Here is a 16647-nt window from a genome sequence, read left to right as displayed (position 1 = left end):
CTCACCGGCTCCTGGTGGGAAGTGGAGGGCTTCCCTCTGCTAGAATCAAAGATTATGAATCAGTGAGAGTGTAGATACGGCTGCTGTAACAAAAAGACCTCAAGCTACAGTAGCTATCAAAACAGGAAGAATTTATTTCTCTGGGCATTTCTGATCCATGCGATCACTCGGGAACTCTGGTTCCTTTCCATTTCTTGCTCCACCTTCACCTTGGGTATGGCCAAAGCTGGATCACAGGGCACATCAATGCTCCAGCTCATGCGAAAGGGAAGGGAATGTGGAAGAGCCCCCACGCAGACCCACTGTAGGCACATGTCACCTCTGTTTATGTTCCACTCATAAGAACTCAGTCCGTGGCTGCACCTAGCTGCAAGGGAGGCTGGGAGTGCACCCAACTACAGTTCTGTTATAGCAGCAGGACAGATGTGGGGAGGCAGCTGCCACTCTGGATTTTATATATTTTTCTTTGCCCCCTCATCCATCCGTATATTCCCTGTAGGGCCAGGCCCTTTGCTGTAGGGGTCCTTCAATCTCAGCTTTTCCTTGGCTGGGTGTCCTCAGGCAAGTGACTCAGCTTCTTTGAGCCTCAGTGTCTTCATCTGTCGAATGAGCACCCCTCTCCCCTCCTGGGGTTGGTTCCGTCCATAACCTGGAGCCTGGGGTGTGGCCCAGAAGGCCCAGCTCCTCGGGTGTGGGCAGGAAGTGTTTCTCATACCCAGAGTCCAGTGGGGCTGAGGCCTGGGGGGCCTCCGTAATCGGTACCTGCTCTATCTCCTCCACTTCCAGGATGGGCGAGTCCCCAGGGGGCTGGGCCTGGGGCACCTCCTGGGAAGAGAAGAGGCTGAGATGCCTCCCCTCATACCCCCCGATTCTCACCTACTCCCCACCGTCCGAGCTTTCCCCAACCCCCCCGAGGGCCCTGACAAGCCAAGCTTTCTGCTCACCTTCATGTGGGGCAGGCTGAAATTACTGTTGGCAGGATCAGGAACCTTCTCCCAGACCCAGTGGGGTAGTACCTTGTGCCGCAGGTGGACGCACCTGGCAAGCAGGTAAGAGTCAGGGCAGGGAATCCAGGCGGCTAGACACCCATGCCCGGATTGTAGGGTCCAGGAACGTCACAGAGACCTGAAGCATCATCCCCTTCCCACATCTCCCCCCAAGCTCAGCTAACGCCCAGCTGCCCTCCCAACCTGGGCAGAGACCCATGTGTCTGACAGCCTCACCTTCCGGAGGTGGCTAGGCTCACGCCACAGCCCGTCAGGAGCAAACCCCATATGAGAAAGACAACTGGCAGAACTTTCCATTTCAGGGTGTTATCTGGAAGGGGGGGGAGGGGCAGAAGAACATTTGGACACAGGGAGGTGGGGAGGGGTCAGGTAAGGCTCATGGGTGGAGCTGGGAATGGGTAAGGGAGGTGGATAAAGGGGCCTATGAATGGGTAGGGGCTAAGGGTGGGGGAAATCTTGGGGTGGGAGTGGGGCTTGTGAAAAGGTCAAGGTCAAGGTCAGGGATGGGGTGAGAGGGTCAGAGACACACATTGCTTGATAATCCACAGCAGTATTTAGCAGCATCAAAATGCACCATCAACATCCCGAAGTCTAAATGTTGTCCACCCCCTGAAGTTCAGTAATGATTAGATAACCCCCTCCAATGCCCCCCTCTCTGGGCCCCCTCCCATGGCAGTCCTGCCCCAGGCCCGTACCTGGTAGGTGAAAGCGGAGGCTTGGACCCGGTGGGCCCTGTCCTGCGATGGTGGACGCAGTCACCCACAGCTCACAGGTACCCCAGTGAAGGTCGGGCAGGGTGATGGTCCGGGTGCTGCCACTCACTGAAGAACACACCCAGAGCGGTTGGGGAGGCAGTCAAGTCCCATCTCAGGACCTTTGCACGTGCCATGCTGTCTGCAACACTCTCCCCCAGATATCCACATGGCTCCCTCCTCATCTCCTTCAGCTCTTTGCTGCAAGGTCACCTTCTCAGCGAGGGCTTCCCTGACCGCCCCCGCCCCACGATTAAAATAGCACCTGCTCCACCACTCATCTTCCTTGCTTTATTCTCTAACCACCACTTATCACCATCTGACACACTGCTTAGACATTATTTACTTTGTCTATACCTGCATGTCCCCCATTAGAAAGTTAGCTCCACGGGGGCCATATTCCCAGCACCTGGATCAGTGCCTACACTCTTGAGGAGCCAAGTGCTTTTGAGAAAGCACTCAAAAAAGATATACAGGGGACTTACCTGGTGGCACAGTGGTTAAGAATCCGCCTGCCAACGCAGGGGACACGGGTTCGAGCCCTGGTCCGGGAAGATCCCACATGCTGTGGAGCAACTAAGCCCGTGAGCCACAACTACTGAGCCTGCACGCCTAGAGCCCATGCTCCGCAACAAGAGAAGCCACCACAATGAGAAGCCCGCGCACCGCAACAAAGAGTAGCTCCCGCTCGCCGCAACTAGAGAAAGCCCACGCGCAGCAACAAAGACCCAACGAAACCAAAAAAAAAAAAAATGATATACAGTTGACCTTTGAACAATGCAGAGGTTAGGGGTGCCGACCCTCCACTCCTTTAAAAATCTAAGTACAGTATAATTTATAGTCCACCCTCCTTATCTGTGGTTCCTCTGTATTCCCAGTTCCACATTTGCAGATTCAACCAAACGCAGATGGTACTGTACTATTTACTATTGAAAAAAGCCATGTATAACTGGACCTGCGCAGTTCAAACCTGTGTTGTTCAAGGGTCAACTGTATATCTGAATAAATAAAAGGATGCATGAGTATCATATTCCTCACCTGCACAGAATCCAGTGAAGGGAAATTCACCCCAGACGAGGGGAATACATTTGCACCTCCCGGAATTGTTTTTGTTTACTTTTTAACTGAATTGCCCTTTTTGGTTTTCAAGCCAAGAGAGGAAGCAGCTTTTTGGTTTGTTATAGGATTACAGGAGACATGACTACGGATCAAGATATACTGCCATAGAAAGATGTCCAAGTTAAATCATCAGGTGAGAAAAAGAAAGTTGCAAAACATCACGTTCATAAGCTTCAGGGGCCTATAACGTAGTCCTCTTTTAATTATAGGTACATGTACACATAAATATATATGATTTTTAACCTAATGATATCTATATACTTGTGCAAGGTGCAATCATGGCGAAGTATCTATGTTAAAAAAAAAATAGGCTTTATCGGTTAGAGACAAATGCTGAAGTACCAAATTGTTTAGGGGTGAAATGATGCCAAAGGCTCTAGAAAAAAAAAAGTGTGGGGATAAATTGAAACAGGATTGATAAAATGCAGAAAACCATTGAAACTGGATGGTGGGTACACAAGGATTTGTTATACTATTTTTCCGACTTTTGTTTGTGCTTGAAATTTTCTATAATAAAAAAGTTTAAAATTTTCAGAAAACACAACTCCTATCTCTATGTTAACGTACGCATGGCAAAATATGGAAGCTGCGTTGTCGGTATCGGTGAAATGATGAGAATGACGATATACTTGAGTATTCGTCTTTAATGTGTCGGTTTTTAAAACAAGAACAGATAACTTTGGTAATTAGAAAAAAAAGGGTATTTTGAATTTTTATTATTTTTTTGCTTTTTCTTTTTATTGTATCTATATGAGATGATGGAAGTTAACTAAACTTATGGGAATCATTTCACAATATAGGTAGGCCAAACCGTTACACTGTATACCTTAAACTTACACAGTGATGTTGTCAATTACATCTCAATAAAACTGGAGTGGAAAGGGTAAAAAAGATATTTTAAAAAGGAATTTGTGCTCAGAGGAATAATTTAGCCTACACCCAAAGGTATAAAAAAGAAATACAAGTCATCTTTAGGGACTTCCCTGGTAGTCCAGTGGCTAAGACACAATGCAGGGACCTGGGTTCAATCCCTGGTCAGGGAACTAGATCCCACACGCCGCAACTCAGACCCGATGGACCCAAATAAATAAATAAATTTTAAAAATCATATGTAATCCTACAGTCCCTATTGACATTGTGGGGGAGTTTCTTTCCATATTTGTGCCTCTGCTTCGCTCAGTGCTGGGTTTATTTTACAAAAATGGAACCATCCCACAAAGTTTTACAATCCTTTTATCTTTTTCACTTAATAAAATATGACAGGCATCTTTCAATGTCAATAAATATAGATCGGAGTCTTCATGCTTAATGGCCAAATGACAGTCTATTACACTGAAAGCCACCTGGGTTATTATTCACTAGGGAACCCATGATAGCGTGTGTTCTCCCAGGGGCTGAGAGGGAGCCAAAGGGGCCCATCTGGGGGTAAGGGGAGGGGTAGACTGATGGGTGGGTCTTGTGGGGGCTGGGAGCAGGGGCAGGAGGCAGTGGAGCTCACCATTCATGCAGACAGAAGGCCTGGTCCCACTCTGTGCACACAGGGTGTAGTGGGTGAGATGGCCCCGAAGTTGGTGCCTTGGGACCTCTCCCCACGCTACAGCAGGGGTCCCTGGGGGGGCATCCTGGAGTCGCCAAAGCATTGGCCCTGCCAGGGGTACTGGTGAGAGAAAGTCAGCGGGTCAAGTTCTGCCAGGGTTCCAGGACCCTCCATCCTCCAACCCCACCACTTACCTAGTTCTTCTCTGAACTTCCAGACTGAGGGGGCAGGGGCCAAGCCCCAAGGAGAGACTGCTGTCACCGTGATTTGGTAGGGGACCCCTCCTTCAAAATCCCCTGAGTGGGGGAGGAGCAAAGACCAGTTAGAGTTGGCTCCCCTCCCCAACTCATTTCTTATTTTGTAGGCATCTTCGTTTGTGTCCCCAGAAGGACACCTTGATATAAGAATTTGAATAAATGTAATTTATCTGGGAGGCAACCCCAGAAAACACCAATAGGGCAGTGGGGAAGTGAAGCAGGGAAGGAAAGTCACCCAGTAAATATGTATTAGAGAACAAGTTCCCAACGTGGCCAACCAAGGCTCAGTCCCGCTGGCGAACTCTGTGTGGCAGTAGAGAGCACAATCCTGAGCACCATCCCACCCGAGGAGGGTGGGAGCTGGGGTATTTATCCATCAACCATTATCAGTCATTGATAGAGGGCTGCATCTGAGGGACCTTGATTTCCCGGCACTTCCAGCTGTCCAGGCGGGCAAAATGCTTCACATCAGAAAAAGCCCTCAGGCCAGGAATGCAGGTGCCAGAGGCTGGGAGATAGTCAAATGCTGGACTATAAGTGGGGCCCTGACACCAGCCATCACAGTAAGTAAGGCTCCTGAAATCCCTTCTCAAAACCTAATGCTGCCATATGGCCTTCCCCAACTGGGAATTTTCCAGAATTGGGGCTCCTCTTCTTTTGTCCATATATACTTATGGGTCTTGGGACTCTGTCCTAAATCTCTAGCTCAACACCTTCTCATGCTCTCCCAAGTTCTTTACACCAAGGACAGACTCCCCAGTGTTAAATCTCAGCCTAGAACTTATTGCTAGACCTGAGACTTGAGTATCTGATAGTCCCATGGACAATTCCACTTGGATGAGCACATCAGGTGCAACATATCCAAATGGGTCCCCAAAATTCTGCTCTAAGACTCCCCAACAAGAATCTGCCTGCTTCTCTCCCTTCCTTGGTCCCCACCTGGTCCAGTCCCCACCATGTCCCACTTGGACATACGCAGTCCCTTCTCCCGGGTCTCTTACCTCCAACCCTTGCCCTCCCAGTCTGTTCCTCCCACAGCAGCCAGGGGGAGCCTGTAAGCACCTGAGTCAGGACACATCCTTCCTCTGCTCAGAACCCTCTGTGGCTCCCACCTGACTCAGAGCAAAAGCCAAAGTTCTCCCCATGACCTACAGGGCTTTGCACACTCTGCCCCATCACCTCCCTGCCCTCACCTCCTCCCACTTTCCCCCTTGCTCATTCCACTCCAGCCACGCTGGCCTCCTCACTGCTGCTCTAACACATCAGGCACAATCCTGCCTCAGGGCCTTTGCACTGTTTGTTCCCTCTTGCTTTTCCCTTAGACATCCTCATGGCTCTCTGTCTCGCCTCCTTCAGGTCTTAGTTCAAATGCCACTTTCCCAGAGAGGCCTTTTCTAACTTTTTTTTTCTGAAATAGCTATCCTCCCTCCTCTCCCTTACCCTGATTTACTTTGCCCCAATTACATTACAGATGTACTTGTTTTTTGTTTCATTGGGTGCCTGCCCTACAAGATGAGGATGGAGATGTTGGTGGGGATGAGGGTGGGGATGCTGCTGAGAGGAGAGTAGGATGATGGTTCAGGGTTTAGCTTCAGGAGCCTGGCTATGTGGTTCAAATCCTGGTTCTACCACATAATTGCTGTATGGCCTCAGGTGAGTTGCTTAACCTCTCTGGGCCTTTTTCCTTATCTGTATGATAATAACAGAAACCTACTTTATAAGGAAGTTTGAATGATTTAATGCTTATGGTAAATGCCAATACACATCAGCTGCCATCACTGTGTACCAGTGTCTAGAATATGGCCTGGCACACAGTAGGTAGTCAATGAATATTTCTGGCATGAATTAATGATACTTGAACACTCTCTTCTGCAAATCCAGCCATCAGTCTGCTCTCCAACAGCTGAAATGGGAACCCAGGTGTCCTGGGGCCTCACCTGGCAACACAGCACTGAGGTTTCCAGGAGGAAGCCAGACCCAGTTGAGATCCTCCAGGGGGTCACCATCTCGAGCCCAGTCCACCACATGCTCCTGCAGCTCCCCGGACCCCTGCTGCCAAGTCACCAGCAGATCCGAGCTTGCAGGGATGCTGCTGACCACCACGCCGTGAGGGGCAAAGCCTGGACCTAGAGGATGAGGAGGAGAAATCTCAGCTGTCCACTCGGGAAGTCCCCTCTTGCACTTGCTCAGAGGAAGCTCACAGCCTCTCACCCAAGCAGGCCAAAGAGAGGTTGGTAGGAGGCTCCCAGCTTGTGGCGTTGACGGCGGACACCCCAGCCCACTCCGCTTGAGTGGGGATGGAGAAGCTGCAGCATGGGGTCTCCTCCTGGTTCACCTCCTGATCTTTTATCTGGAACCAGACTCTGTAGCTCACCTGCACGCAGTGCCCCGAGGCCTGAGGGATGAGGGGAAGAAGCGGTTAATATCTCCCATTTATCAGGCACATACTGTGCTTCTCAGTGAGGTCACCTGACAAACCAGTCTGTGAAATATTTTTGTTTCACTCTAAGATGAAGAAACCGAGTCTCAAGAGTGGCTCAGTGGCAGAGGTGGGATTAGAATACAGCTCCTGGGCCAGAACTAGGGTGAGGTGAGTGAGGCACTCACCTTGGCGGCAAAACAAGAGAAGATACCAAAAATCCAATCAAGATAAATTATATTTTAATGCAATATTTTTTAAAAAAATTTTTTATTGAAGTATAGTTGAATTACAATGTTGTGTTAATTACTGCTGTACAGCAAAGTGACTCAGTTATACATATGTATACATTCTTTTTCATATTCTTTTCCATTATGGTTTATCCAAGGTATTGAATATAGTTCCCTGTGCTATACAGTAGGACCCTGTTGTATGCAATATTTTAATCAATCAAAATTAATGCAGGGATTTCCTTGGCGGTCCAATAGTTAAGTCTCCATGCTTCCAATGCAGGGGGCGTGGGTTCGATCCCTGGTCGGGGAACTAAGATCCCACATGCGGCTCGGCGCGGTCAAAAAAATTTTTTTTTAATTAAAAAAAATTAATGCAAAAATGAAAAACCATGACAAACAAATTATCAAGATTTTAACTAAAGACAGGATCTGACCATGCACTTATATGACCCTGTCTTCCCTCACCTTACCTTAGTCTGTCGTGTGCAGTTCTTAGGGACTGCAAAATTCCCACTGTTGTATAGAGGAGTAATTACGCATAGCAAAGAGGATAGTACCCTCCAGAGTGCTTTGGGGAAACTTGTGAGAATATTTGGTTGCCTCAATGATTGGTATTTGATGGGCAAGAGCCAGGGACACTACCCTCTCCTAGAAACAAAAAAATTGTCCCACGTCCCTTGTGACTTTTGAAGGTCATCCCAACTGGAAACTTCTGTAGATGAAAAACCTGTCTAATAATTTTAACTGATCCTAGAACCAAACACATTTTGATGTATAAATACAAAACCTTTTGGGACCTGGTTTTAACATTCACTGAATTTTAAAATATTCTGAACATATGGGGACTTTCTAAGCACTTTTTATTATCTATTTCCAGTACAATCTGTGTTCTGATCAGAGAATTTTTCAATGTGCCCAGCATCACCTCATCCCTTTGAAGTCCTTGGAAACCAGCTCAATAGCCTAGCATGTGGATGATTTTGGTAAATGTCCTGTTTGCATATGGAAAGAATGCATGTTCTGATGTTTCCTATGTGAGTCCATTAGGTTGTTTGTTATTTATATGTTCAGATTCTCTGGATCTTGACTTGTTTTTCCATCTGCTTGTTATGAAATTACTTAGAGGGGTATGTTAAAATCTCCCACGACGGTTGTGGATTCATAGAGTTCTCCTTGTAGTTCTGTCAATTTTTACTTTATGTATTTTAAAGCCATATTATGAGGTACATACAGATTTAGTATTCATATCATACTGGTGAACTGAATATTTTGCATTATGTAGTAGCCTTATTTCCCCTTTATTTTCTACTGAATATTACAATACACTGTACACTGTATGTTATAATACAATATACTGTATTATACACATTTTAAAATATACGTATATATGGGTTATATTAGCTATGTATTTCATTTCAGTATAGTAAGGGGGCATTACAAAGTATGTGTTATAAAATAGAGGCACAAGGGACTTCCCTGGCAGTCCAGTGGTTAAGACTCTGCACTTCCAATGCAGGGGGCACAGGTTTGATCCCTGGTTGGGGAACTAAGATCCCACATGCCGTGCAGCATGGCCAAAAAAAGTAAGAAAAAAAATGAATTAAAAAAGTAATAAAATAGAGGCACTGAAACTGTGAATTAAGGTTTGAAAGCCAAAGAACTTCAGCTCTGCCACTTAGCTGTTGTTTGGTTTGGGGTAGCCTCTCTATGTCTCATTTTCTCATCTGTAAAGTTAGTTAATGTAAATAAGTGTTGTAGGCGAGGACCTGGCACATAGTAAGAGCTCTGTAGGTATTACGCATGGTTAAAGTTAGTGATATTAGATTGTGTGGCCCAAGAAAGTATGAGCCCTGTTGTTTCGTTTTTTGCCGTATTTATTGTGAGCCAGGGCCTTGCAATGTCTGGAACACGGTAGGTGTTCAGCAGATGTGCATCAGTGAGGACTGTTTCACTCTTGTCTGTCATCTCACAATGCCCTTTAATACTAGCATCAAAGCCCTTAGCATATTCTGCTATATTTTGTGGAGCTGAGTCTAGTCTTGCTTCTAAATCTTTGCACCTGGTGTCCCCCCTGACTGGAACACTTGTACCCATCTTCATGTCTCAGCTCAGATCTCCCAGATTCAGCCAACATTGGTGGAGTCTTTCTCTGCACCCAACACTATGCCAGGACCTCTCTGAGCATCCCCTCCTTGAAGCCCTGAAGCAACCTCAAGAGAGCAGCATAGTAACCTTTGTCTTGTTTACATCTTTGTTTTTGGGGGGTTTTTTGGTTTGGTTTGGTTTCTTTGTTTTTTGTTTTCTTGGTGGTTTTTTGTGTTGTTGTTTTTTTTTCCCCACTGCTCAGCTTGCAGGATCTTCGTTCCCAACCAGGGACTGAACCCAGGCCCTCGGCAGTGAAAGCCCAGAGTCCTAACCACAGGACCACCAGGGAATTCCCTACATCATTGTTTTTTGGGTTTTTAATATTTATTTATTTTATTTATTTGGCTGTGTTGGGTCTTAGTTGCGGCATGCAGGATCTTCGTTGTGGCATGAGGAATCTTTTAGTTGCAGCACGTGGGATCTTTAGCTGCAGCATGTGGGATCTAGTGCCCTAACCAGGGATCAAACTCTGGCCCCCCTGCATTGGGAGTGCAGAGCCTTAGCCACTGGACCACCAGGGAAGTCCTCTACATCACTGTTATTTGGGGTTTCCTGACATGTGCAGAGATATGGTCCTCACAACTCACCTTCCACAGAAGCAGAGGTTCCTGTCCGCCTGGTGCCCCACAGATGTTCCCTGATATCCACACATCTTTTGGAGCTGGCAAGGATGAAAAAAGGAGAGACCATGTGACTAAGTTCTAGCCAATGAGATATGAGATGAAAGATATGTGCAACTTTGGGGTTGTGCTCTTAAAGTGCAAGGGCAGGCTCCCCGACTCCTGGGGTCCCACTGCGCTGGAGTTGTCTTCAATTTTTTTTTGCTGTGTGAGCTTGGGAAAGTTGCTTAACCTCTCTGAGGTTCAGCTTCCCCAACTATAAAATATGACAAATGAGAATGGCATGATTGGCCAGACTTCCAGGAGAGGGGCTGAGGGTGTAGGGGTAAGCCCAGAGATCCTCACCAGAGGGTGGTGTCTGGAAGGACAGAATGGGGCTCCACTCGCTCCACAGATCCTCTTCTTCTTCCACTTGACAGCGGCCAGATACCTCATAGCCAGTGGCTAGCTCCAGGTCCTGGATATCAACAGGGGTCAGGGGTATGGACTTCACTTCTGGTTCCAGCTGGGGGAGAGACAGGGGAGAGTGATGAGGCTGAAGATTGAATTGAAAGTACTTGGCCTTATATGTCAGTAGGATGACCAATACTGTCCTGCTTTGCCTGGGATCAAGTGGGTTCGTAGGACACAGGGCTTTTGGTTTTAAAATTGGGACAATCCCTGGAAAAAAAGAAACAAGTTGATTATCCTCTGTGCCAGGTATAGCGGTAGGTGGTAAATTCTATTATTAATATTATTCTCATTTTACAGATGAGGAAAACTGAGGCCAAGAGAGGGGAAGTGACATACCCAAGGTCACATAGCTGGTGAGTTCTGGAGCTGAGATTCATACCCAGGCAGTTAGATTGCAAAGTCTGCATCTTAGCATTGCTCTGAATTGCATGAATATTCACAGTGACAACAACTCTGCTCTATATTGTAGTGTTTTGCATGAAAAGCTGTGACTGAGACAGTGGGTTATCCCCAATATCCATTCTCCCCTTCTTCCTTTGGAAATAGAACCCTTGCGTATCTGTCGGGAACATGTGTGTCAAGAATAAAGACTACATTTCCCAGTCTCCCTTGCAATCAGGTGAGACCATGTGACTAAGTTCTGGCCAATGAAATATGAGATGAAAGATACTTGCAACTTCGGTGCTGTGCTCTTAAAGTGCATGGGCAGGCTCCCCAACCCCTGGGGTCCCATTGCACTGGAGTTGTCTTCCATTTATTTTGCTGTGTGAACTTGGGAAAGTTGTTTAACCTCTCTGAGGTTCAGCTTCCCCAACTATAAAATAGAGATCTTAAAAGCATCTACTATATAGGGAGGTTGGGGGTACTCATCAAGATAATCCATGCAGATTGCTTAGCTTGGGCCCTGATGCGTGGCAGGTGCTCAGAAATGTGAGCTGCTTTTATTACTTTTGAGTGTTTACTGAAAACCAGGCTCTGTTCCTCATCTGTAAAATGGGTAGGCATAAAACACATCTACCTCAAAGAGTTCTTGTAAGGATCCAATAGACAGCTTAGAACAGTGTCTGGCACACAGTAGATGCTAAGTGTCTGCGGTTAACCTCTTATTTTAAGGTTAATGTAAGCTATTTGACGATTTTTATTCATTCACAAAAATGTTAGAGGAAGTTTACTGAGTTTCTCAAAACTTTCAAGTGGAAGGAATTCCCTGGAGGTCCAGTGGTTAGGACTCCTTGCTTTCACTACCGAGGGCCCGGGTTCAATCCCTGGTCGAGGAACTAAGATCCCGCAACCACAACCTTGCGGCGTGGCCAAAAAAAAAAAAAAAAAATTCCAAGTGGAATTTGGATTGGGACTGCATGGAATTTATAGATTATCTTGGGGGAACATTTTTTAGCTGAACAAGATGCATGTACAGGCCTTCTGTGAGGAATGTGGACAGACTCAGGGCCAGCTGAGGAATGAGCTCTGAGCTAGGTGTCTGATTTGGGAATGATGTCCCAGGCCCCGCCCAGAGTAGGGTGGGGGGAAAAGGGTCCCTGACACTCACCAGCGTCCAGGCCATCTCCTGGCATCTTCGGTAGTAGAACTGGCAGACCAAGACCTTATGGGGTGGCCACACAGGAGGGGCCCATTGGACAGTGGCCTCTAGGGGATCATCCTCTGAGAAGTCCACATCAGGGTACAGCTGGGGGGCATCTGGCTTCACTGAGGAAGGGGAGGTGCATTGAGCCAGGGCCTCCAAGACCACCCACCCCACACATAGCAAACCCCCACTCCCGCCTGTTACTTCGGGTTTCGAGGTTCACGAAGACTGGGGGCCAGAGAGGTTGGCCTGCCTTGGCCACCCAGACAAGGAGTTCGTCAGACGTGGTAAGCTGTTCCCGTGGAATGGTCACCCAGCTCTGCCCAGTGGGCACTGCCACAGTCCAGGTTTTGTTGGAATGGCTGTGAGGAGAGACGCGAGAATCGGGGCAGCATACAGTGGGCTGGGCCCAGAGCCGTAATGATAACATATTTTCTGCCTGGGTTCAAATCCCAGTTCTCCTGCTTCAGAGCTGTGTGACCTTGAGCAAGCAACTTAACTTCTCTGTGCCTCAGTTTCCTCATCTACAAAACGAGGGTGATAAAACTGCCTCCTGAGGGACTTCCCTGGTGGTCCAGTGGTTCAGACTCGGTGCTCCCAATGACCACGGTTCGATCCCTGGTTAGGGAACTAGATCCCACACGCCCCAACGAAGATCAGTGTGCCACAACTAAGACCCAGCACAGCCAAATAAATAAATAAGTAAATGTGTTTTTTAAAAAGTGCCTGCTGAAAGGGCTGAATAGGGGAGGGGAACAATGAGATGAGAAATGGACTGCATTTAGAACAGCAAGTGTCAGGGGCACAATACATGTTATATGAGCATTGGTTATTTTATTTACTGAGCACCTATTACATATACGCACATTTACTTCTATGCAACTGTTCAGTCAGCAAATATATACTTCTGTTGTAGAAGCTGGGAATAGGATTATGACCAAAGCAGGCAAGGACCCACTATCCGGAGCTGGTGTTCCAGTGGGGGAGGCAAATGAGAAACTCAAAAATATATAACTGAATAACTGATGGTGGTATAAGCGATATAAAGAACAATAAAGCAGGGTGAGGAGGATTCAGTGTGATGATGGGATGAAAAGTGACAGTGCTATTTTAGGAAAGGTGGTCAGGAAAGCTCTCTGATGAGACATTTGAATGAAGGCCTGAAGGATGTGGTGTGGAACCACGCGATACCTGGGGAAGAGCATTTTAGGAAGAGGGAGCAGCTGGTGCAAAGCTCCTGAGGCCAAACTGTGCCTGGTGTTTTACGAAGAACAGCGAGGAGGAGGCTTGTACTCTGGAGTAGAGTGAGTGAGCGAGAAAGTGGGAGGAGGTGAGGGCGGGGAGGTGACAGTCAAATTATACAGGGCCTGATGGGCTGCAGGAAGGATTCCGGCTTTTACCCTGAGTGAGGTGGGAGCCCTGGAGGGCTGTGAGCTGGGGAGGGACATGCCCTGATTCAAAAGTACACAGGTGTGGGACTTCCCTGGTGGTCCAGTGGTTAAGAATCCGCCTGCCGATGCAGGGGACAGGGGTTTGAGCCCTGGTCCAGTAAGATCTCACATGCCCCGCGGAGCAACTAAGCCCGCGAGCCACAACTACTGAGCCTGTGTGCCACCACTACTGCATACTGCACGCCTAGAGCCCGTGCTCCGCACCAAGAGAAGCCACCGCGATGAGAAGCCCACGCACCGCAAAGAAGAGTAGCCCCCAATCGCCACAACTAGAGAAAGCCTGCGCACAGCAATGAAGACCCAACGCAGCCAAAAATAAAATAAATTAAAAAATAAATTAATTAAAAAAAAAAAAGACTCCGTGCTCCCAATGTAGGGGGCCCGGGGTTCGAGCCCTGGTCAGGGAACTAGATCCCGCATGCTGCAACGAAGATCCCACATGCTGCAACTAAAACCCAGAACAGCCAAATAAATAAATAAATAAATATTTAAAAAAAAAATAAGAACAGAATTTCACAGGTGTCCTCTGGATGCTGTGGTGGAGAACAGACCGTGGGGCTAAGGGTGGAAACCGAGTCCAGGGAGGAGGTGACCGCATGGTCCAGGCCAGCGATGATGGGGACTGGACTATGGTGGGGGCTGAGGAAGTGAGGAGTGCCAGATTCTGGATAATGTAGAAGATAGAGCTGGCAAGGCCTGCTGATGGATCAGATGTGGGTGACAGAGAGAGAGAGAGAGAGGAGTTGAGGACATCCCAAAGGGTTGGATTTCAAAGGTTCAAATCAAGGCCTTCAGAAAAAAACAACAAAAACACATGTGTTATGTTATGTTGCTGGTAGGAACATAAAATGGTGTAGCTGTTGCGGAAAACAGTTAGGTGGTTCCTCAAAAAGTTAAACACAGAACTGCCATATGACCCAGCAATTTTACTCCTAGGCATATACCCCAAAGAACTGAAAACAGGGACTCAAAAACTTGGACACATTATGTTCAAAGCAGTGCTAGTCACGATCACCCAATTGCAATTGCCCAATGGTGGAAACAACCCAAATGTCCATGAACAGATGAGTGGATGAACATAGTATATCCATACAGTGGAATATTGTTCAGCCACAAAAAGGAATGAAGTTCTGATTCGCCACGACATAAATGAACCTGAAAAACATGCTAAATGAAAGAAGCCAGATACAAAAGACCACATGCCATATGATTCCATTTACGTGAAATGTCCAGAACAGGCAAATTCAGAGACAGAAAATAGATTAGTAGTTGCCAGGGGATAGGGAGTGTCTGCTGTTGGGGATGGAACTTCCTTTAGGGGTGATGGACATGTTTTGGAACTAGATAGAGGCACTGGTTGCACAACGTTGTGAATGTACTCAATGCCACCGAACTGTTCACTTGCAAACGGTTAATTTCATGTTATGTGAATTTCACCTCGTTTAAAAAAAGGGGAAGACCTTCTCTTACTCCCTCATCCTCTACCAATTAAAACCCTAGGCCCCCCCTTCTGGACATGGATGGTGGTGATGGTTGCACAACAATGTGACTCTACTTAATTCCACTGAACTGTACACTTAAAAAAGGCTGAGAAAAAAAGGTGGTAAATTTTATGCGTATTTTACCATCGTTAAAAAAAAAAAAAAAGACCAGCCTCCCATCCCAGTTCCCATCTTCAAATGTTCCTTTCCCTCTCCTCTCACTTAGCCAAACTTGAAATGAATTTGTGTTTCCATGTGTGATTCATTGTGAAGCAACATCAGTCACCCCCTCAGAATGTGGGCTCCACGAGGCTTTCTGTGTCTCTTTCACCGTTGCATCCCCAGCACCAGACCAAATGATCTTTTCATATGCTCAAAGAGGTTAAGCTATTTGCCTAAGGTCACACAGCAATAAAAACAGCTTCTAATCATTAAGCATTTTCTTTTCCAAGTGCATAACTCATTGAATTCTCAGAACCAACCTTGAGAGGCAGGTTCCATTATTATCACTACTTGATACAGGAAGAAACAGAGGCTCAGAGAGGGAAAGTGACTGGTCCAGGGTAACACAGCAAGGAAATAAGGGAACCTGGAATTGAAGGGCTTGAGAGTGGGGCAGGGCTGGGGGGTGCGGATGGGCAGGACTAATGGGTCCTCTCAACCTGAGAAGTCTAGAACCTGAGTGGTCACTCTTCCAAAGCCTCTGTTTCCCCAAATCACTCCATTGTACTCACTACTTCTGGCTCTGGAGGTACAGCGTGGAAGGGGCTCCCAAGTCCCCAAGAGGCTCCCATGAGCAGTTCAAGTCGCCCAAGGGTCCAAATCCATAGCACTGCAGTGGCCCAGGGCTGCCTGGAGAGGGAGGAGGGAGGGTCCGAGGGAAGGGGGTCAATTCCCCCAGCCGCCCTCCCACCCCAGAACTTGAACTCCCCCCACCCCCGACAACTGTGGAGGGCGATCCAGGGTCCCTTACGGAAGTGAGCAGCAGGAAGGGGGCGCTGGGCACCGCTCCCCAGGCTTCGGGCATAACTCCTCCCTTCCCTCTACCAGCCACATCCTGTTACCACCCGAAGAGCCCTTTCCCCTACCACCCCCCAACCCCGGACCCTGGCTCCCACCTCGCTGCCGCCCATTCCCCAACTCCTCTCCTCGCCCGGTCCCTGCCCCGGGGGGGAGCAGAGTGGCATCCGGACCTTTGTCATTCATTCCGCAAACTTGCGGTTTACCCCGGAGGATGTGCGCTTTCGCGGAGCGCGGCGGCAGAGCGCCGACACGAGTTCGCTCCGTAACTCACCCTGGGGCCGAGTCCTGCAGAACAGCAGCGTCAACAGGGGCAGCAGAACCAGCTTCGGGCGCGGCCGCGGCGGGAAGGGAGCGGCCCGGGTTCCCCGCATGGCGTCCCCGCACCCCCAGTCCGGCCCGGCCCTGCCCGGCCCAGCGCTGCAGCGCGGCCCGCTTAGCTCTCGGGGTCCAGCGCCCGAGCAGCGACGGGAAGCGCAGCCACCCCTCCCAGCCGCCTCCGCACCTTGCGCTTCGGCTCCCCGCCCCTTAGCTGCGCCGGAAAGTCCCTCGCAGGGGCTGAGGAGGG

The 16647-nt window shown here is 48.2% G+C and overlaps 1 protein-coding gene across 1 annotated transcript; it reads right to left on the bottom strand.

Moving 5' to 3' along the window:
- Positions 1–110: 110 nt before the first annotated feature.
- Positions 111–16636, bottom strand: IL27RA (interleukin 27 receptor subunit alpha). The gene is given in 15 exon segments (XM_082381928.1): positions 111–665; positions 667–825; positions 945–1038; positions 1224–1317; positions 1703–1828; positions 4377–4535; positions 4610–4711; positions 6610–6798; positions 6884–7067; positions 10057–10130; positions 10435–10594; positions 12092–12249; positions 12332–12489; positions 15794–15911; positions 16354–16636. Coding segments are annotated over 15 exon segments (1983 nt in total). The 5' UTR covers positions 16454–16636; the 3' UTR covers positions 111–557.
- Between the last annotated feature and the right edge of the window lie 11 nt (positions 16637–16647).

Source organism: Balaenoptera borealis, assembly GCF_965194805.1.
Source record: "Balaenoptera borealis genome assembly, chromosome: 2".
Lineage (NCBI taxonomy): Eukaryota > Metazoa > Chordata > Mammalia > Artiodactyla > Balaenopteridae > Balaenoptera > Balaenoptera borealis.
The sequence above is the reverse complement of the archived record's forward strand: the minus strand, read 5'-3'. Positions and strand labels throughout refer to the sequence as shown.